Below are 21343 nucleotides of genomic sequence, written 5' to 3'. Positions count from 1 at the left end.
ATATCGTCCTGGGAATGCATCCCGTCTGCACAGTGAGGAAGTAAAAAGCTTTAAAGACGTAGTTTTCAGGCCACTCTAGCCAACGGCGTAGAGTTTCAGACCGCAAATGGTTATATGCCGCGAATGTCCTGGCATCAGATGAAAAACGAGGATATTGCATCAGACCATTAGCAAACATGTACGCTGTTGAAATGGCAATATCGAATGGCAATGCTTTTAGTTCTGGAAGTGCGCCTGAATCGCTGACCTAACACAGTTCCGCAAACTCTAAGGGTCTTTATGGCTAGGTTCCATCACCGTTCCGTCAAGGTTCCCTGCCGGTTCCACCACGGTTCCGCACTGGTTCCGCCACGGTTCCTGCCGGTTCCGCCACGGTTCCACACTGGATCCGCTCCAGACGGTGTCAATCACAGCCGTTCTCAGAAGGGCGGCGGTCGGCTGACTCCGAGCGACGGAATGTCAGACGATGAGATGCTCTCTCCGGTCTTGGTTTATATATTTTTCGTCGGCAACACAAGACGGACGATGGAGCCGAGTCGTTTCACGCCCGTCAACACAAACGACGGTAATCACGGAGCCCGAACGTGTCGTGATGTAAGAAGATAATCGGAGCACAAAAGAATAAATAACATGAATTAAGTCCGAGAGACAATACATGTGACCGGGAAAGCGCCATTCATGGAAATCGTAATATGAATGATATTATGCAGAATATGCATCATCATATCAACACAGCCGAATGACTCGTTACCAATCTGCGACATGTTAAGCATACCCGACGTAGCAAATCACGCATCTTCCGGTGTAGCCGAGTATACTAAAAGTCACTTATCACTAACAGTGATAACGGTGGGCGTGGTCCGCCCCGGCACAGGTGTAGGCTGGGGCCGCCCCTCCCCCGCTCTCCCCCTCTCTCAGCGGCAGAGTCGAGGTCACGGGGTCACGGGGTCCGTCGGGTCACGCCCTCCCTGGATCACCCTCACGAGACCACCGGCCGGATCGTTAGATGACACGGAGAGACGTCGCCGGCCACCTCTCGGGACGCCGGCGGCGATATGAGCTGTCTGGGACGGTGTGAGACCGGCGCCACGGCTGTCTGGGACAATGTGGGAGCGGTGGTCTGAGTCGCCGCCTGGAATTTCCATGGTGATAAGTTATGGAATTCAGGAGAGAGAGAGAGAGAGAGAGAGAGAGAGAGAGAGAGAGAGAGAGAGAGAGAGAGAGAGAGAGAGAGAGAGAGAGAGAGAGAGAGAGAGAGAGAGAGAGAGAGAGAGAGAGAGAGAGAGAGAGAGAGAGAGAGAGAGAGAGAGAGAGAGAGAGAGAGAGAGAGAGAGAGAGAGAGATGGTAGGGAGTGGAGGAAACTTCCAGCCGGCATCAGCGGAGAGCCATCGGCCAGTTTCCGGGAAAACACAGCGCCCTCCACAGCTGGCCGATATTCGTCCACAGATGGCCCACATCAGCAGCCACCACCGCCGCCTTTTCCATCCGGACACCGTCTCAGATTTCATCGCTGTGGACGTCCGGCTCCGGATCGGCGACATCTGAGCGGAGTAACATCGATTACCGCCGACGGCGACGAGCGGCGGCCGCCCGCCCGGCTGTCCGCCACACTGCCCCCGGGGCGCGCCGCCGGCCAGCAGGCCGGACCGCTCCCCGTATCGGCAGGAGCTGCCAGATAGCCAAATGGAACGCTTTGATGAAATTGGGAAGACGTTTTGCACTGTCGCGCCTCGACTTCTTGATCTTATCCATCCGGTACTCGCCGCACAGCGCGAGCGCCGCGGTGACAAATGCGGAGTACGGCGGGACAGCATCAATTCAGGCGCTCACTCCTGGTGCCATCTAGCGGCAGAGCCGCAAAACTCTGCGGGATAGCATAGCTTCAGGCGCGCGTCGCCTGAGCTGCCGAGGAGCGGGTAGAAATCGTACAGTCACGCTGTTTGGCATCGTTTAGTGGCAGCCATCATTCTCTAACATGAAAGCAATTTTATTTTGAACATAAAACTGAACCCTTTCCTAACCTTATTTTTTAAATGATTGAAAACAGTTCGATACTAGCGACGTCAGAGAACTATGGCTTTCCAAATTTCAACTGAAAATCGGCGCAGTCAGCACCAATTTATCCAATCGCCATCAGGCCGACCAATTACCGCAAGTGGAGCAGCGCCCGAATCTGACAGGATTCCAGCTCTGAACACACGCCAGGCCGTTCCGGTGGAGGACGCTGACGTCGCTCCAGCGAGGGACGCGAGCGGTCCAGTTGAAATGACGAGCGGGACGCGGTATGGCTGTCTGGGGAGCTGTAAAGCCATATGGAGATAGTGGGAGGGGGAGGTGCAGGGAAGCTTACGCAGACCAGGCAGGGCTAGGATTCGTTAGGACCCTTACGACGAACCAAGAAGCTCACAGGACTCGCAAGTTCTGTTTCAGCAATAATTCCAAATGTTATCCAAACCCATAGCCATGCACAACAGAATCCCTATCTACACCCTGAAGACACAAGAGTCTCAAAGGTCATCAGCAATGCCGCACGACGATTCCTCCCAATAAGACGACCGGCAGCGGGCCGGGCAGCGCGTGGTCCGGCCGGTGCCACGACTAACGAGTCGACAGACGCCGCGGGAGTCGCAATCGTCAGCGACTCCGGAAACGAGACACGACGGCGCCGTCCGCGATAGGGCGCCGCCTCGGCGCCGGAATGGCAGACGGTGCCAGAGCGACGATTTGGAGCGCTCCGCAGCCAGGGAAGGTGGGGGAGGGGGAGGGGGACGAGGCCGCCAGCCACCGATCCGGCCTCCAGCCGAGCCGCGTTAGCAAACAGTGGCCGGTGATCAATACGGACGGGAGAGGCGGCGGTGTGGAGGTGCACCCGGCTCCCGGGGACCGGGGACCGGGGACGGGTAGTCGTCCCAGCACGGGAGGGTCAGCTCTCGAGCTCACCGCACGGGAGTGGCACCAGCGGCATCCCAACACCGCACGGATTGTCGATAAAAGCCCCACGGAGCAAGTTCTAAGGAAGCTTCTCCTGGGGCTAAACTACAAAGGTCGCGCTTGATCCTCACCCTGGATCTGTCTGACACGTCTTGAGTAATTGCATAACAGTAGACCGACAAAAAGTCGCTAAAAACACCAATCCAACCAATCACCAATTTCGTCACAGAGCAGCAAAAACAGACGGCAAAACCAACATCTCCGCAGGATAGTCTGGCAGAAGACGAGATGATCGCGGCAGGACCGTCTGGTAATCCGCGGCCGGCCGAGAACAGGGGCGGCGATGGCGCCGACAGAATTGTTTTGCTCGCCCGGTGCCGAGTGATGAGCAGACCGATTGACCCCGATGGCGGCTACGTCTCGCGAAAACAGCGCCAGAGGGACGAACCATCCGGAGAGAAAAAATGTCGGAAATGCGTGATGCTATAAGTTGTGTGCCTGGTGCCTCCGAGAGGCAAGAAGAGTATCGGAACGGAATCCGGATGGAAAGATTGTGGGCGATGGAAATAACAAAAGAAACAAGAAAAAGACAAATTAAGATAGAGACGGGTTTAACTTTACACTAAAAATGTAAGGCGTTTGTTATAAGGTTGATGATTTAGGCAATGAAATATACAAAGAAAGATATGGAACTTAGGAAAAGTAATTGCGTTTTCCACTAAATAATAAAACGTATCGCAGCGGTTTATCCAAAGCTCCGGGACGTATATGGAAATCAGACTGGAAAACACTGTCAGAAACGTGTCTGTGGGAACAATCCTCGGATTAAGATCGTGCTCGGAACGCTAGGCCTTCGGAAAATACTCACTGGGTACGTTACTGTACCAGAATATACCGGCGACACCTACACCCCGCCCAAAGAGCGTGATGCAGCTGCATTTTAATTCCGTCGAACAAATACATCCAGTTTCATCACAACGCGGCTCAAAATGCACCACGCAACAAGAGACAAATTCAGGCCAGTAACAAGTTGCGGCACACTCAAATGCCGATTCAGAATTAATGGCTCGGTCGGTTTCATTTACCCCGTTTACATGAGTCAGCGAAAATGACGTTTAGAACGGATATTTCCGTTTAGCGAAAAGTGCGCAAGTTTCGACTCATGTAAACTGGTTAGCGCGCGCAAAAATGACGATTACGCGGAACGGAAATATCCGATGAATTAAAGGGACCCTCCCACCTTCAAAAAAGTTAATGAATTGGCATGAAAGTGATGTCGCTCGGTTCAGAAAGAGCAAAAACGCATATCTACCAAATTTCATCGAAAAATATTCACCGGTTTTCAAGATATTAGACTTATACTTTTGTTTACTTTTTGGGATCTCCGCTGTTCCTAGCGACTTTATTTGAAAGTGCGGCATTTGTTGCGCGCAAAGCAGCATATACCACCGCGTGCTACAAAACGTTTTAGTCAAACATTTAACGGACGTTCGAAAGCCTGATGACGTCATCAGATTCCCGTAATGGTTAAGAGATAGGGACCACGCTGGTCCCACCCTGCAAGTAAAGGGAAGAAATTTCTTGAACACCATAAAGCTGCGGGGGTTGCGACCAGGATAAATGGTGGTTTCTGAGCCTGGCCGCAAACTTGGCTATCTCAACTCAAAACTAATGTTAAGGTGGGAGGGTCCCTTTAATGGGAAATATCCGTTTAGAACGTCTTTTTTAGCGTATTTTTTGAAAATATGCATTAGGATGACTCAGCAATGATTATTTTGTTTATAGTTTTCAAAAATAACTCATAATAAGTCATATTTACGTTGAATGAAAAGTAAAATAACAATATAGGTAATTAGCTTTTGGCGCCCCATGTCGCGCCTATTTTCAAAACAGCTGTGTTTGGGCTGGCGGCCTTGGTTTGACTTTGTGCCAGTTCAAGTTTGAGGGCGTTGATCAGGGATATTGTCTTTTGTGCTCAATTAGATCAGTTTTTGTAAACATTTTGTTCGATTCCTTGGAGCCGTCGCCAGCCATGAAGCATTGGACGGAGGATGAGGAGCGAGCGCTCCTGCGTATCGTGCAGGAGAAGAACCTGTTGGGGGCGATCGACGGAAGGCGAGCGAGGAACTCCCAGGTTGGTATTTGGAAGACCATTGGTTGAAAGATTAAAACAAAACAGTTCAAGTTATAACACCGCCCATTTTGTTGCTTTGTGTGCTTGATCATCAATTGAGGTGTTGCAATGGGTTTTTTGGAAAATATTGGTGGGCTGGTGGCCATTTTCAACTTACAACAAAATCACAAATTATCAAAAATTCAGCCACAATAGTGTTTAGTTCTTCCACCAGATCTGCCAATTGGACTTATGCTTGTGTTGCTTAGCAAAAGAGAAATGAGTAAAATTTATGCTGTCAGGTCAATCAAATTATTGTTCACGGGTTTGATGAAAATGTAATTTTTTAACGCCAGGCTCAAAATTGATACATTTCATACCATTTTGTGACAAATAGTATATCAATCTGGAAAATATTAGTTTGAATATTTGCTTTAAAAAACAGGTACATTACATGCAAAAATAACAAAAGCCTATCAATGTCGCTTAGCCTTACGTCCCATGTGTGATCAGGCCTAAGTTATACCTGTTTTGTGTAAAAAAGTATGGTAAGTTGTGATGTGAGGTGTCACTTTGAAAGCCAAGAAGTATGTATTCTTTCCTTTCATGTTTTTGTTTTGTCAATTCCAGTTTTTAGAGGGTGCAGAAGTGAAAGGTAGCTAGCCGCAGGCTTGGGTTGAAGCCCTTTTTTGCACCTTCAGTCCAAAATTGAATAAAGAAGTTGTGCCAGTGCTACAAGCAGAAATAGCAAAACCTAATCCAACCTTAATTGGCCTTAAGGTCATTTGACATTAGCTAATTGCCTAAGTTAAACTTATTAAGTATTAGGTAGGTACTAGTGCAGACAAAGGTTGTTCAACCAAGAGGAGGAGCTATACCCGACAACCCGTAGATGCTCTTTCTGCCCAAAACAAAACAAACCTAGCCTGATCTAATTTATCCTACAACCTACAAACTTACAACCTACAAACTAGCAATCTACCAACCTACAACCTACCAACCTACAGCAGCTCTCCTTGGTTGGAAAACCTTTGTGTGACAACCCTCCCCAAATTAGGGAATAGTCTAAAACATTTAAGTGAAAAATCTCCCTCTTTTTCTGGCTAGACAGCTCATGCAACAGGTTTAAGCCTTTATTCGAGGTTCCAAAAAATGAAGTCCTTTGACCAAGCTGAGACGGAATACCTCACTTTTTTGCAAATATTTTTGTTTTGTTGTTTTCGATGAAAAGGCCAAGTTGTGAAAAATAAGTGACCTAAAGGCTAAAACTTATGAGAAAACTAAATTTGGGGGTAGGTGCCCTAGGTTGATCTCTATTATGGATTACACCAGACTCCAGAGAGGGTCAGTTGTGCCCCCCCCCCCCCTCCCAGCCTGAAAGTACTTCCCGCGCCACTGCTAGCCATGGTATGGTATTTATCAGATAAATGTTATAAACAAAACCAGCTGATTGGGAAACAAAATCTTGCCTTGGCTGCTTTGTCCTGGCTTGTTGACACTCTTCATGATTCACTCTAAATTTTCACTCTCACATCGCATTAGAATTTCACATTGCAAACCATATAATGTTCCCTTAATTGCCATCAAAGAATGTCATTTAAGCCTTGCTTCCATGCTTTTGAAAACAATGTCTGATGTCATTTTCATTCATCATAGCATGGGCAGTTGAACAGCAATGGGCGGCCTAGCGGGCAGTCGTATAGCAATAGTTGATTTGACAGCCGCGAGGTGTCAGGCTGAGGCTGGCAATAAGGCTGCCTGGTGTTTGTGTGTGTCTGATGCATCTTTGTCAGTCCCTAATTGTTTCCCAAACACAGTGATACGCCCTGATGACCTCGGTAGATTGGATTTCTCAAACTGCAATACATCATAGCATCTTCAGACTTCATCGTTCTTTTGTACGGACTTATTAAATGTATACCTATATCCAGGGCCTAGTTTAACATGTTAACTGGGGGGGGGGGTCGCTTCCCCAGTCCCCAGTCGACAGTCGAGCGGATTGCCCACCACCAGTGACCAACATTGCCCCCCCCCCCAGTCAAAACGTGAGCTTTTCACAAAATTAACTTTTCACAAAATTTTTGTCAAAATAAGTGTCCTAAATCCAGTGAGAAAACAGGATTTGGGGGTTCCCTAGGCTTAGCTCCTAGTTTCTTGCCCCCCCCCCCCTACAATAAAAATTCCTTTGACGAGGACTTGCCTATCTCATAGAGGATTTTCCCAGTATGCCTCAGGGACCCAACCGAATGATTTTTTTTTTATTACCAGGCTGTGTGCCTCTTCTCGAGGTCCATTTAATTACAGAATTGTTTGCTTTGTCCTTCATTTTCAGATATTCCAGTGCCTCAGTGAGGCCATGGGAGACATGGGGTACGACCGGCCGGCGGAGGTTTGCCGAACCAAGTTAAAAACGCTCCGGCTGCGTTTCAACAGCGTCGCCCGGGCCCGGGCACGCTCGGGAGCGGGCAGTGGAGAAGACATGCCGCACCAAGATCTGCTACAGGAGCTACTTGGTGGCCGACCGGTCGCCACCAGCACCGGCTCTACCATGGATCTTGGGATCCCGCAAGCAGATCCTCCACTGCCCGGTGAGATATTTGTGTCACTCTTTTCTGATAGGCACAAGGGTTTTCTTTTATGTTCTGTTTTGTTACTTCAACTTCATAAAGATATGTGATACCTTTTCATAGATACCTTTTCTATGTGATGCTGAATAAATGCTCAAGCTTGTCTGGTGTCTGGTGTGTCTGGTGCATTTTTTTCTTTTTTAAGCATCAGATTAACGATACATTATAATATTGTCTACATTTTCTGACGTCCTAACTAATCCCACGTGTGAAACAAAAGCTCGGTGGGTGCGAGGAAGCTCAGTGGGTCCGTTATGAGCCTTTAAAATTCCTAGTGTGGGGCCCCTCAGAGGCCGTCATGGCTTCCTAGCTTCCTAGCTTATTGCACCGTGTGTCTCAAATCTCTTTATGAAAAGTTAAGGCACCTCTGCTCCCTCCAAAGGGCTGCGTGTCCTAAGGAAAGGCCTACTCATTACGGAGTCTTATCGATTCTCGTCATGTCTTTTCAGAAGACAACGTCGTCTCCTTCCGGGGAGAAGCCGTGGACGCCAATACCGACGACATATCCACCGTCGCGGGCGACGCGGAGCTGCAACAACTTTACGAGGACCTCTTTGAGGCTGGCACGCCTCAGACCCTGCCCGCCTCCGCCGCCCGCCCGACCGCCGCTCGCCTGCCCGCCTCTGCCGCGCCTCAGACCTTGCCCGCCTCCGCCGCCCGCCCGACCGCCGCTCGCCTGCCCGCCTCTGCCGCGCCTCAGACCCCGCCCGCCTCCGCCGCCCGCCCGATCGCCTCCGCCGCCCGCCCGCCCGCCTCCGCCGCCCGCCCGCCCGCCTCCGCCGCCCGCCCGATCGCCTTTGCCGCCCGCCCGACCACCTCTGCCGTTCGCCCGCCCGCCTCTGCCGCCCTCCCGACCACCTCTACCCTGAGCCCTACCCCGTCTTCCACCGCACGCCCCGGTCCATCTACTTGCGTTCCGCACTCAGCTTCCGACCTGCTCCAAAGCCCGCGCTCCTCTCAATCAGACAACTCTCTGCCACACCTCCATGACATTCCTGACGACCAATCCGTATCGAGCCACCAGTCCTCTCTGTCGCCCCCCGCTCCTCGCTCCGTTCCTGAATCCCGTAATCGCACCACCTCCTCCTCCTCCTCCTCAACCACTTCCAGCACCCGAAGCCGCCACCCCACCCGCCTTACGCCCGCACAACCAGCTCCGCCAGCCGACGACGGCCTCAGCGGCACCGAGAGGGCCGCTCGGCAGCGGCAGGCCAGGCGCCGCAGCGCGACCGGCTACCGGGACCGGGTGCTGTCCGCCCTGGAGGCCTCCCAGGAGGAGGACCGCCGGGCGGCGGCGCGGGAGGAGGCACGCGACGAGCGGGAGGACCGCGTGCTGGACGCCCTCCTGGAGGAGATGCGGGCCGGCACCAACCTGCTCCGCGAGGCGGTCGGCGTGATGCGCGACATGGCCGCTGCGTCGGCCCGCCGGGCGCACCGTCGCCGTTCGCGGTCGCGTTCACCTATGTAAATATGAATATATGTGTTATCGCACAGTGGAAACTCAAAATATAATCAAGATTTACTTTGTCAGACGTGCGTTTGTTGATTGTCGTGATTCACGGGCGAAGCTGTCACACGTGCACGTCGAAGGGCCGGGGGTTCCTACATCACGTAACGGGTGCATTCGTTACGGTTTTAGTATGTTGTTGGTATTTTGAATAGGTACTCAGTACCTATTGTATTAGATGCTGTGCTTTGGCAAGAAGTTGGCATTTTCTTCATGTCAAGTTGGCTTGGTTTCGTTATTTTCCCATGGTTTTATTTGGTATTTGTTTTGGTATCGGTAGCCCGATTTTCTACAATTGACATCGCTAGTGAAGACAGAAAAACGGTAATCACAGAGAATAGATACTGCTACGCGAATGGTCAGGGGCCAGGTAGTAGTATACACGAGGTAAACAGTATACGCAAACACAGCTCTGTTCCAAACGAGGTTTATCGGAATCTCACGGATCGTACGCAACATCATTCGAGTGACATAGCGCACGCCGCCGCACTGCAGCGCCACGCGGTGAAACAGGGCCCTGGTAGCATTCAGCTCCTTCAGACGCACCGAGAGATATGCGTGCTGACCTTGAGTCCACGTGACCTGAGGTCATCACTGAGTCAGGTCGAATGATGTATTTTGATGCAAACTGACGAGTAAATTTCGATGTCATTGGTTTTGGTCAAACTTGATAAAAAAAACTAGACCTCTAGCGCCACTATTCCGCCTATCTGGACCCCTGCATCACCTGACCTGAGCTTTGACCTGACCAAATGTGGACAAAAAAGTGGACAAATCGATTCAAAATGCGCTTGGAGGGAAGCTCATATATAGATGATCAGTTTATTCAGCGGTCAATGTAAACACGGTTTACAACAGCGACGTCCCGAACAGTGCACTGCTTACATGGTACGTTGGCACTTTCCTGCTCACAACTGCACACACAGCTGGCGGGAAACTCAATCTGAATAATCGCCGCGCAGTGCACACCACACATCAGAAGCGCAGAGTGGACTGTCTGAGTGGCAAGTGTCTCGCTAAGTGCACCCGCACGGCGTCTCTGGCGTCACGCGCAGTCCGCTCATTTAACGCTGGGTGCGCGCGTCCATCTGGCTGGGGGTACTGGCGCGCTACATCCGGACTGGGAAGCCAAGCATCGTGAAACACCTCGCACTGAGTCTCACAAAAATTGTGAAGTATGCAGCACGTTGAGACAATCAGAGGGACCTTGTCCACGTCTACCTCTATCCTCTTTTGCAGTTTGCGCCACCTACCCTTCAGTCGACCAAATGCGCATTCGATGGCCATACGACCTGCGCTATGATAAACATTGAAGGACTCCCGCTCGGCCTCCAGCTGCTGTTGCTCATCCGTCAGGCCTCTGCTCTGTGCCGACGCCAGACTCAGCGCGTATGGCTTCATCAGCCACGGCTGCAGTGGGTACGCAGGGTCCCCGAGCAGGCAGAGTGGTACAGGAACGCCCTCAATCATCCTTGGCTCCTGAAATATGACGGAAACAAACACTCAATAGCACGCATTAACCCTATTCCGGGCGGGCTCTCAAAGGTTCGGAATCGGGCGGGAACCTTTTCGACCCCCTTTAACCCGCGAGTTGCTGGGGGGGGGGGCGTTAAACGCCCCCACTTTTTTCGCCGGGCCATAGCATAAAAACGGCGCGCCGCAGGCGCGCCAAATTTTGGGTACCTGTAGGGAATTGATTGAAATTTATTGTGACAAAGTTTCAAAAAAATCGGTCGGAAAATTTTTGAGATATCGAGGTTTTAGTGATGTCATGATTTATGACTTTTCGACCAAAAACGGCATATGTTCAAAAAATCATATAAAATCACAATATAGACATACAGACATGCCGTAAACGCCATTAGACTGCCAATAGCATGAACAATCAAATGGCTATCTTCGATTATTGATTATCGTTCCGCATTTTCCAAAATCTTGAACTGAATCTTGGCAATTTCTCGTGACTACTTCACGACCATGATACATGCATTTCTTAAATTGAACTTTTTTAGCCAAACACGTACACATATGATAAAATGAATGTCACCATCGTGTTCTACGCCCCAAATTACCCATAAAACATGTGTCACAGGCTGCGAATATCAGTTTTGATTTTTGAGGATATGTGCCTACCTGGTTGACCTGACCTTGACCCTGACCTATGCTTGACTGACCCCTAAATGGAGCTGACACTCTTGTAGGCCTTATATGATGGATTGTGCACCGTTTTGACAGAGTTTATGACGAGAGGCGCCCATTGCGAAGTCCTGAAGCCCATGCTACTGAAAGCCCGATTTCAGGTGTTTGACCTGACCTTGACCCGACCTGTGACCTCAAACTTCAACTTTAAAGTACTCATCTGAAGCGTCTCGTCGCGTTCTTTCGTTTGCCGCCTCGTGCGTTTCGCTGCGCCTATTGGTTCTCGAGTTATCGGCTGGGGGCGTTTAACGCCCCCCCCCCCCCCCAGCAAACGGTGGGTGGCGAAATACCCCAGCAACTGCCGGGTTAAATCTCGAAAACCAAGAATCAGCGACAAACGGTATAGGGCTTTTTATAGTTCGTTGAAAGACCTACGAGTCCAGCCTCGAGTCCGGCTCGGCGTCCCGTGCCACCAGCTCGCCGGCGGCCGACGGCTGCAGGGCGGCCGGCAGTTGCTGGGGCGCTTTGGCCGCTTACAAGATACGCTTTGGCCGAGCGAGACACCAAACGTTAGCACATTGCGCATGAAGAAGACGATACAAAGTGCGTGTTTACCTTTGGTAATCTGGGCGAATGATCTTGGAGAGGAGATGCCGCAAGAATTCCTGCGTCATGGCTGCTACCAGGTGCGCCGCAGTTAATGTTGCGAAACCTGCGCCAAGGAATATAATGTGAAATTCACAAATTCATAACGAGACGGAAGCACGGTACATCATATCCATCATACCACTGACATTGCTACTGTCGCTACTCGCTACCGATATGTTTAGGTCAAACGCCAGATATTCATTGCAAGAAATGTACAACTTAACATGCTTGCTGAGCTGATGTATCTTGTAAATTGCATGCCTTTTGACATACCATTTTTGTCATTACTTGACAACATTTTACCAACATCCATGGCTTGGGTCGCTAATGATGTTATGTGGAATAATTGGGTTTTAAATTGCCAAAGCAATCAATTTCCGAATTGCAATAGTGAACTCATAATGTAGCAGTAGCAGATAAAACTCATCATCATCGCTTAACATCTTCCATTTGCTTTTGAGTAATACACGAGCGTCGAGCATTTAACCATCCCGTCACTGAAAAGTAAATAAACCAAGCCATCAAGCATAATAGTACAGTTTGATACCACATCTAAAAAAGATCACGGTAGTACAAGGTAGCCCAATTCGAAGTACTCACAAGTATCTGTCGTCACAGACGGCCTGGAGCTGTATTGAAGGCCAGCCTTTTCTGTTGACGTAGTCCCGAAAGCCGTCGCTCGGTGCCGTGATTGGAATGTGTGTGCCATCGATAGCACCGTAGGCCTGCGGGAACGACCATTTGGCCTCCCAACGACATGCGATTTCAATGGCTTCGGCAGCAGACGGCAGCTGGATGTAGTCGGCCATGCACTCGACAACTGCTGAGCAGAACCCCAGAAGATGTTTTCTCACCTGCGGCAAGAACGTCACAATCGGTTAATGTGTATCAAAAAACAATATGAAAGGACCTGAGCACACAAAGAAAAAAAAAACGCGCATTATGATGAACTGATACTTGACTTCCAGGCCACTGGCTGGTTCGGGCATCACTGGTGCCACGCAATGTATAATAGATGTAACAATGAACTTGTGCACTTGGTGTGCTGATAAGAGGTCTTTGTGCACTCTGCCTTGCAAGGGCAAAAACGATTGTTAGGTTGACCACTGACCTCTAGCATCAGAGGTCAACCTGATGACCTCTGGCCTGGCATAATCGTTTTTTGCCTTTGCACGGTAGCACTGCACCTACCCTTCTGCTGATGAAGAAGCATACATCAAAAGCATATATCACTGGCATTGACTCCATTAGGATACCTACTGCACAATGCATACCTATTATCATTTATCACATCTTTGAGGCCGGCCATGTTCCACTTACTGTTGTTTTATGGGATCCAAACTGGTTGGCTGTGACACGGTATTCCATGTTGCTGGCAAGGTTGTACAATGCCATTGCCACTCTCTTCTCCAATGGGATGGGTTCCCTCACAGCTGTCGGTTTCGGCTCCATCTTGTAGCGTACGAGGTCAACAAGCTTCAAAAAGGATGTCTTCGTCATTCGGAAGTTTTCCCGCCAGCGATCATCTTCCCATACCTGCAGGCAATAAATACAAAGAATTTGATGCTGAAATCCATGGGAGATAAATATTGCAACAGGCTGAAAACAACAGGTTACATAGGTTACATCAAGTTAGAGGTTATATACAAAACAGTAGGTACACTGAATAGGCCAACAGGGGACAGGCCGGCAAAGGGTGATTGGAGAAAATGATAAAGATAGATGGCTTTAGTAGCCAGTCTCTTGTGCTACCCATTTGTAGTCCTGTTAAGATAAACAAGCACAGAGAAAAGACAGAACCCTGTGACAAGATCACAGCAACATACAATATACATTGCTATGAGTGTATGTCTAATGCAGCCGCAGGTTTCAGTTGAGAGAAACCAAAGAAAAGTCAAAAGTTGAGTCTCAACAGCAGGAACAGTTTCTGTGGTGCCACAAGGGAGAACCATGGAAAGCATTGAAACTGATAAAACAAGAGGTGCTGGATCTGCAATAGCCTTCCAGAAGCAGATTACCATGAACTGTCAAATAGAACTGTGAAAATAGAATTGAATTCTCATTGAACTGTCAAATGCAACTGATTGATCAGTTAGCATGATTTCAGGGATGTAGCCATGGGGGGGAGGGGGCACGGGGCCATGCCCCCTGTGATGGCGAAAAATAAAATAGAATTATATATATGAAAAATAAAAAATAGCTGCACCACACACCCAAAAATAGTGGGCCAAATCTGAGCCCCCAGGAGTTTCACTGTTTTGGAGGAGTAACAACACTAGGGCTGCATATTTGCCTGCATGATTTTCAGGATGGCTAGTATCGATGCTTTAGAAATAACAAAGACCAGCATCAGCTGGAAGACACGTGTAGGTGGGCACACTGTCAAATTTACTTAGGTAAACTATTCTGCAATCTGCATCTTGTGCTTTTACATTCATGCAACTGTTTTAAGCAGAATTTTGTGAAAATGCATTATTAATATTAATTCAGGTTTCTGTGGAAAACAACTTTTCAAAACACTTTTAGCATTGCACCATCATCATCTCTTGTAATGGCATTGCATCATTTCGGCTTTGCACCATTATCTCTAGCATCAGCTGGCAATGCTCGGCACTGCACCATTTCAGCTTTGCACCATCAACATCTGACATCAGCTGGCATTGTTCGGCATTGCACCATTTTGGCTTTGCACAATCATCATCTGACATCAGCCGATACTGCTCGGCTTTGCACCATCATCTGACATCAGCTGGCGTTGCTCGGCATTACACCATTTGAGCTTTGCACCATCATCTGACATAAGCTGGCATTGTTCATCATTGCACCATTTCGGCTTTGCACAATCATCTGACATCAGCCGACATTGCTCGGCATTGCACCACTTCGGCTTTGCACCATCATTTGACATCAGCTGGCATTGCTCGGCATTGCACCATTGATTTTAGCTTTGCATCACCATCATCTGACATCAGCTGGCATTGCTCGGCATTGAACCATTTCAGATTTGCACCATCATCTGACATCAGCACTGGCCAGAGCTGATGCCGGAGATGATGGTGCAATGCTCAAGCTTCTTTTAACATTTTGTTTAAAATCTGGGATTCATATTAGCATGAGTTAGGTTCATTTTCTATTTGTTACAATACTGACAAAATATGCCTAGTGCTTAAAATGTGTCAATGTCAATGTATAGGTAGGTAAAAATAGCCACAAACCTGCATCACTTCTCTTTCGAACCAGTGCTTCCTGAGACGTGGCAGCATCCACCTCCTCCCACCATTTCCAAGCTGTCTCTGAACTTGCTGGAGGTCCATCAAAAGATTGATTATTAACCTGCGCTTCTTTCTCAGACGTTGCTGGGTTGCAGCACAGCTCTTCATTCTCGTCCTAGACACCAAATGGTAAACTGCCTTCTGGCAGTTCACCAAATGTCGCCTACACAGCACTAATAAAATCATCGCCTGTGCCATGAAAATATCAAAATCTTCCATGTTTAAGCCTGTGAAATTACATATCCTGTACACATCAACCCTGCATCAACCCAAGCCACAAACGGCACAAACTTGAAAATATGAACTGGAGTGTGGTCAACTGTCAGAGCTGCGCCAGATATGTAAAAATGCGCAAAATATCCGTATTTTTCGGGCTGCCGGCGTAAAGGGAATTATCCGTTCCGGAACGGATTTTTCCGATAAGGCTCATGTAAACGGGGCCACCGAAACGCATTTTTCCGTTCCCTGGCTAATCGGATATTTCCGTTTAGGCTGAATGACTCATGTAAACGGGGTAATTCATCCGTTATCCCTCATGAATCTCTCGTTGATATGTTCGTTCGGCGGCTGAGGTCATTAATTTCTGGCCAGCGGCGGCCGCACCCGTCTAGCATCGCTCGCCTGTCGGACAGTTTCTCAGGGCTGGCAACAGATGGCAGCAGGCGGCCGGTGGCCCGGCTCCAGCCAGGTGACGCCCGGGGGCGCCCTTGGCAGCAGAGGTGCAAAAACCTCTTCAGCTGTCACATACTTTGCCAGTGGCACACGGACTCTGTCACGCAGCTTCCATCAACCAGGTGATGTCAGCTGACAGAGTTTACATTGAGATGACTGGATGTTACTTTTCCCTAATCTCTGAAATATTGATCATTTCTTGAATCTTAACATATTTAGGACAGGTTCCAATGATAAGCACTCTTATTGAGCACCTTGAGACCTGACATTTATTTCTACTGTTCTTTTCTCAACAATATTCAAACATTAAAACCCTTAAAACACCTGCCTTCGGACTGTGATTATACAAATGCAATAAGTAGGTGTGCATGAACTAAAGTACTTTTAAAAGGCTAAATTATATGATAATTCACTTAAGATTAATAAAATTAAGTTGGTTTAGAGGCAGGAATGACACACAGCCTGGTACACGGCACCCTACACAATGGAAAGCATGAAAATGGGTAAGTGCCTATATGCCGCAAACCAAAAACATTGTCAAGTTTCTAACTAGATGTCAGGTATGGTCAAAGCTATGGCCTAGTTTAAAGAAGGTAAGTACCTACATTTTTGATAGGTACTGAGAATTATTAGAAAAACTTGGATTATGTAAAACATGTAGGCTCTAGCACAAACAAAAACAGGTTATTATGCAAATATAGCCTGAAGGTTGACGGAGGGGCAGCATTCGAGCTGCCCAACATTTTATTAATTTTCCCCCCAAGGTTTTGCACATAAAAATGTGATGCCAACCTTAATCTAAAATATTTCATTGATATGATTCAAATAAAAATGTGAATGCATCCTAAATACATTTTTATCTATTTCAATTTTGACAGCAGGGTAGACAGCCAAAATTGGATTCTCATATTCACTTATGCCAAATTTTCTGACTGAGTTTTTGTATGCTGACAGTTTTAGCTGAATCTCACCTCAAGGCTCTGTTATTGGCTATTGCTCGTCTTACATCATGCCATCCTGGTCCACATGCTTCAAGACTGATTGAACTATAAATATCACTATCCACAGCATACATCTTGTGCTCGGGGCATACAAACAGCCCGCACATCTTGCCCGCGCAGCCGTAGTAATGCTGTTGGATCCCATACTGCCTCACCTCACCTCCCCAGCCCGGCTAAGACACTCAAAACACACTGTCACAAACTGTCACAGCCGGCGTGACAATCCGCCAGCCCCTCGCCAACTCCACGGCCAGGCAATGGGGATTTACATGGAGACAGCCGCCGTGTGACAGAATCCGCCGGCTTTTTGCAGCCCCCCGTAAATGCGTACAGTTATGACGCAGCCGTTACGATTATAATCCACAGCTAATTTACTGCAAAAAGTAAACTTACTGCAAAATAACAAATGAATAAAAGTGGAGCCCCGTAGTAGCTACCTATCTTACTATTCGCAGTTTATATGGAATATAGAACCTGACACTCTAATTGGTGTCTACTTGACTGCAATCTGTCACGTTTCATGGGCTAAAAGTGCTATCTCTGGCACATACTCTGGTTGGCGAGTTGGCAGGTTTTTGCACCTCTGCTTGGCAGCCGGCGCCCCGACCGACACGTCGCACTTGGCAGACACGGTACAGAGGGCCCGGCCCGGCGCGTGGCCCGGCCGGCCGACCCCGCGGCAGGGGTTACCGGGTGCGAACTCGAAAGGTCCGGACCAGACTCGTGCTTCATTTAGAGGATGGTTCGAGTGAGCACTGAGCATTATAGCAGACAATACTCAAGACAGATCAATCAGAGCAATCTGAGACATGAATACCGCAAGATGGTAATACAGCATGCCAAACATCAGGATGTTACCGTAGTACGACAATGGCACGAACAATTGTTCTCAATCGTTTGGAACAAGACCGTAATAAGAATGAAAGTTGAACGAATCTGATGACAAAAAAAAATTATTCGTCAGGCGTAACATACCAATGCTCCTAGTGCTTTAGAGATCAGATTGAATACCACATCGTCAGCAGCTTCGCGCATCACCAAAGGCCACATCCGAAAGCCGATTTCCCGTTTCATAGCAGCAAGACGACGTGAACACAGAACAGCCCTCCGGGCCTGTCAGCGGTGGCCTGCGAGGGATTTCACGACGACGCCCCGTCGCAGGAAGGGTAGCTCTCCGACAAGGGCCGGATGTGCAGCGCTGCACACAGTCTGTGGGATTGGGAGAGACGTTTCTCGTCAGCCAACTCGAGCAGATAATCGCGGACAAAGCTGACGGACAGCCGGCACCCCACCGCCGCCACGCGCGGAGTCGAGAGGAGACAGGTCGAACGAAGAGAACAAGGCCGAAAAGCCCGAAGAAAATGGTGCGCATCGGCAAGTTGAGCCAGATACAAAGAAGGCAGACATTAGAGGTAAGCAGAAACAATCAATCGCAAAGCAGACCGGGGAGAGGTCATGCGTAGGCCGCCGTGTTTCCTCCCACAGCGCACCATGTCCACGACGTACCCCTTGCTGTGAGGCTCAGCGGTGTGGTGCCGACAGGAGACATTCCACCGGCCGTGATTCACAACAGGGCCGGTTGGCGGCGGCGCAGCGGCCGCGCTGGCAGCGGGCCACAGAAGCCGGACGTGCCCGCCGAGCGGCCAACAGACACAGCAGCGGTCCCGGCCGTCACAACCACCGACAACCAGCCCAGGCCGTCACAACCAAGTCACAACCGCCGCCGGACCACCCAACACAACCACCGACAACCAGCCCAGGCCGTCACAACCAAGTCACAACCTCCGCCGGACCACCCAACACAACCACCGACAACCATCGTCAGCCGCCACACACGTCTTCGGACCATCCAGCACAGACAAAACAGACGAAAGGGTGCCGCGATCCTGATCTAGCCACAAGACTCATAGCCATCCAGCTCAATATCTACGTTATTCCAGTGGGCATAGAAAGGCAGAACACCATAAAACACGAGTCAGTGGGTCTTCCCAATCGTTTCTTCTGATCGCTAATCCGCCAGGATAGGGCACTAGAGTTGACTGTCATGAAGCTATTAGTCGCTGTGACAACGAGCAAACCCAACGAGTGAGCGAGTAAACCCGACATTGGGCTCGGAACGTCAACGACCCCGTTCGTGTCACCGCCAGGCCGGGAGGCGATCCGTCTGTCTGACTTTTTATCCGCCTTTCCCGTCGTCTGCCCAACATAACGTCTACGTTTATTCGTCTGTCCACCCGTTTGTCCGTCTATGTCGTTCAGCCAAGATGCCGGTCTACCCGCCTGTCCTTCTGTCCAGTCTGTCTCCGTATGTCTACTTGCTTGCATAAGCGTCTATATGGAACGTCGAGTAAACAGCTCTCTGTCCGACATCCAGCGCAATCCGTTAGCAAAGACATCCCCACACCTTCACCGCCGCCATCGCCATCACCATCGCCGCCGACAACGACAATGAGCGACGAGCTGCGCGGGTCGAGCGGAGACAAATAGAGGACGGCGCCGGGGCCGGCCTGTCGGGGCCGACATGACAAAGGGAAGGTCACTGAGGCGACAGAGCCGGGACAGCTGCCAGGAGCAGCCAACAGGCAGCAGGCCGGGTCGGGGCGGGCGGAAACGGAGACACGGCGGCAGTATTGGGAACACCACGGGACGCGCTCACCTAAACCAGATACATCCATCCAATTTAGCCACACAACTTGTCTCTACACACCTCAATAAGCACCGAATGCTGCGTTTTGCGAGAAAAGCAGCGTTTCAATAGAGCCTTTGGTAAAGCCGGCAGCTCAGGCCGACATTTAGCGGGAAACCCCCGGTGGCTCGACCAAATCAACTGTCAGCTATCGACAACTCGAAGCGAGCCAGCCAAACGGAAGACTATCACCATCACGCCGGTTCGATGGTCGATAGCGTGTGGTTGGTGGCATCGGGCGGTGGGCGGCGGGCGAGTAACATCAGCCCGAGACCAGTCAAAACAGCACAAAGGACAACGATGCAGAGCTGCGTCGTCAATAGAGAATAGAGGTTAGAGGATGAAGGAAGATGAGTCCGAGAACGCCGGCAGAGAACATAAAACTAAGACCAAGGATTCACCAAGCAAATCTTAGTGCAAGACTTTACCTACCACATCGGTCTGTCAAGAGAAGACTCGAGACTGTCGATGGATGATCGCAATAGTAAGGCAGACGTGCTCTATGATCTTCTTCAAAAAGACCACCACCTACCAACATCCTGGATCAGAGTCTGGTTTATTCGGATCAGGCTCCGATCCCGGATCCCACCCAGATAACCACTTACAATCTAACTTCTAACTCCAGCAGAACATTGCTAGGACTCTGAGCTACCACCACGTTGTGCCAAGGCAAATACAAAGTTAGTCAACTTTGACAAGCCCACGCCGGACTCCCACACTCCTCTAGAAGCGGCTACAGGGGGGCTGGCTCGGGGACCTCCGCCATCCACCGCTGGCCCTGTGACGCCTGGTCAGGCTGATCCCCGCCGAGGCAAGCCCAGGGGGACCGCAGCAGCCCGCTGGCCGACAAAGCGCGATCAATGCACAGAGCAGACGCCGCCGCCGGCCGCCGCGCCGCCCAGCCACTGTCATCAGGCTGGTCAGTGACGGTACTGAGTACTGACCACTGGGTCACTGTCAGCTGACCGTCACTGGGGCGTCACCGCCACTGTCATCGGGATGATCAGTGACAGTACTGGGTCACTGTCAGCTAACCGTGACCGTCATTAGGGTGTCACCGCTTCTGCCACTGGGCTGGTCAGTGACAGTACCTGGTCACTGTCAGTGTCACCACTCGCCTGACTGTGTTTTGGCGTCACCAGAATTGTCACAAATCACAACGGAATTAAACACAACATTATAGCGGTTTCTCTAAAGGCTAACAACGCCGTTCAGACCCCAGGCATCACCCCTTCGCAAAAGCTCGCCTGAGCTGTAGTCAGCTCTTGCCCGGGCCGAATAAAGGGAAACCATTACAGAATGAGAACACATTAGCGCCGTAACAGGGCTATAATGACCATACCATCGCGCTCTTCAACAGCTTGGATCGAAGATTCATGAGCCGAGCTTCAATTAATTGCTTTCTCAGTACACAGACGGGCCCTGGGGGAACTGCGGAGACTGCGGGAGCTGAGTTCAGGGGCCCGGACGAGCTGCGGCAGACCCCGGACGAGCCGCACAGGACCCGGGACGAGCTGCGGTGGACCCGGGACGAGCTGCGGCAGACCCCGGGACGAGCTGCGGTGGACCCCGGACGAGCTCCTGCGGGTCTCGGACGAGCCGGCCGCGTGCCGGAAGGGCGGAGCCGGTCGGTCTGGCACGTGCCGGGAGCGTGCGGTGTCTGCCGGCCGGTCGGACACGGAAGCGGCGCCCGGCCGATAATCGGCACAATTGCCTATCAGAGCACCGATCGGCGCTAGGCAGAGC

The 21343-nt window shown here is 50.2% G+C and overlaps 3 protein-coding genes across 3 annotated transcripts in view; 1 reads left to right on the top strand and 2 right to left on the bottom strand.

Moving 5' to 3' along the window:
* Positions 1 to 21343, bottom strand: part of LOC122365343 (cAMP-regulated phosphoprotein 21-like) — a 66362-nt gene that overhangs the window by 31751 nt on the left and 13268 nt on the right. The window lies entirely within an intron of this gene.
* Positions 7065 to 9202, top strand: LOC122365344 (translation initiation factor IF-2-like). The gene is made up of 2 exons (XM_043336486.1): positions 7065 to 7633; positions 8122 to 9202. The coding sequence occupies exons 1-2, from the start codon at positions 7402 to 7404 to the stop codon at positions 9138 to 9140; spliced, it is 1251 nt and encodes a 416-aa protein (XP_043192421.1). The 5' UTR covers positions 7065 to 7401; the 3' UTR covers positions 9141 to 9202.
* Positions 9988 to 17170, bottom strand: LOC122365345 (protein ANTAGONIST OF LIKE HETEROCHROMATIN PROTEIN 1-like). The gene is made up of 5 exons (XM_043336487.1): positions 15182 to 17170; positions 13287 to 13502; positions 12567 to 12820; positions 11934 to 12030; positions 9988 to 10658 (listed from the first exon to the last, which is right to left on the bottom strand). Exons 1-5 carry the CDS (start codon positions 15455 to 15457, stop codon positions 10155 to 10157), a joined length of 1347 nt encoding a protein of 448 aa, XP_043192422.1. The 5' UTR covers positions 15458 to 17170; the 3' UTR covers positions 9988 to 10154.

Source organism: Amphibalanus amphitrite, unplaced genomic scaffold (genome assembly GCF_019059575.1).
Source record: "Amphibalanus amphitrite isolate SeventyFive unplaced genomic scaffold, NRLGWU_Aamphi_draft 000732F_arrow, whole genome shotgun sequence".
Taxonomy (NCBI): Eukaryota; Metazoa; Arthropoda; class Thecostraca; order Balanomorpha; family Balanidae; genus Amphibalanus; species Amphibalanus amphitrite.
This window is presented reverse-complemented; position numbering and strand designations above follow the sequence as displayed.

What these genes read in the sequence shown, in the direction of transcription:
- LOC122365344 (XM_043336486.1), top strand. Translation starts at nt 7,402, where the DNA reads ATGGGAGACATGGGGTACGACCGGCCGGCGGAGGTTTGCCGAACCAAG. An exon ending in AGCAGATCCTCCACTGCCCG is followed by an intron (nt 7,634 to 8,121) that starts GTGAGATATTTG and finishes ATGTCTTTTCAG; the next exon opens with AAGACAACGTCGTCTCCTTC.
- LOC122365345 (XM_043336487.1), bottom strand. Translation starts at nt 15,457, where the DNA reads ATGGAAGATTTTGATATTTTCATGGCACAGGCGATGATTTTATTAGTG. An exon ending in TTGGATCCCATAAAACAACA is followed by an intron (nt 12,821 to 13,286) that starts GTAAGTGGAACA and finishes TTCTTGCCGCAG; the next exon opens with GTGAGAAAACATCTTCTGGG. An exon ending in ATTCGCCCAGATTACCAAAG is followed by an intron (nt 10,659 to 11,933) that starts GTAAACACGCAC and finishes GTCATATTTCAG; the next exon opens with GAGCCAAGGATGATTGAGGG.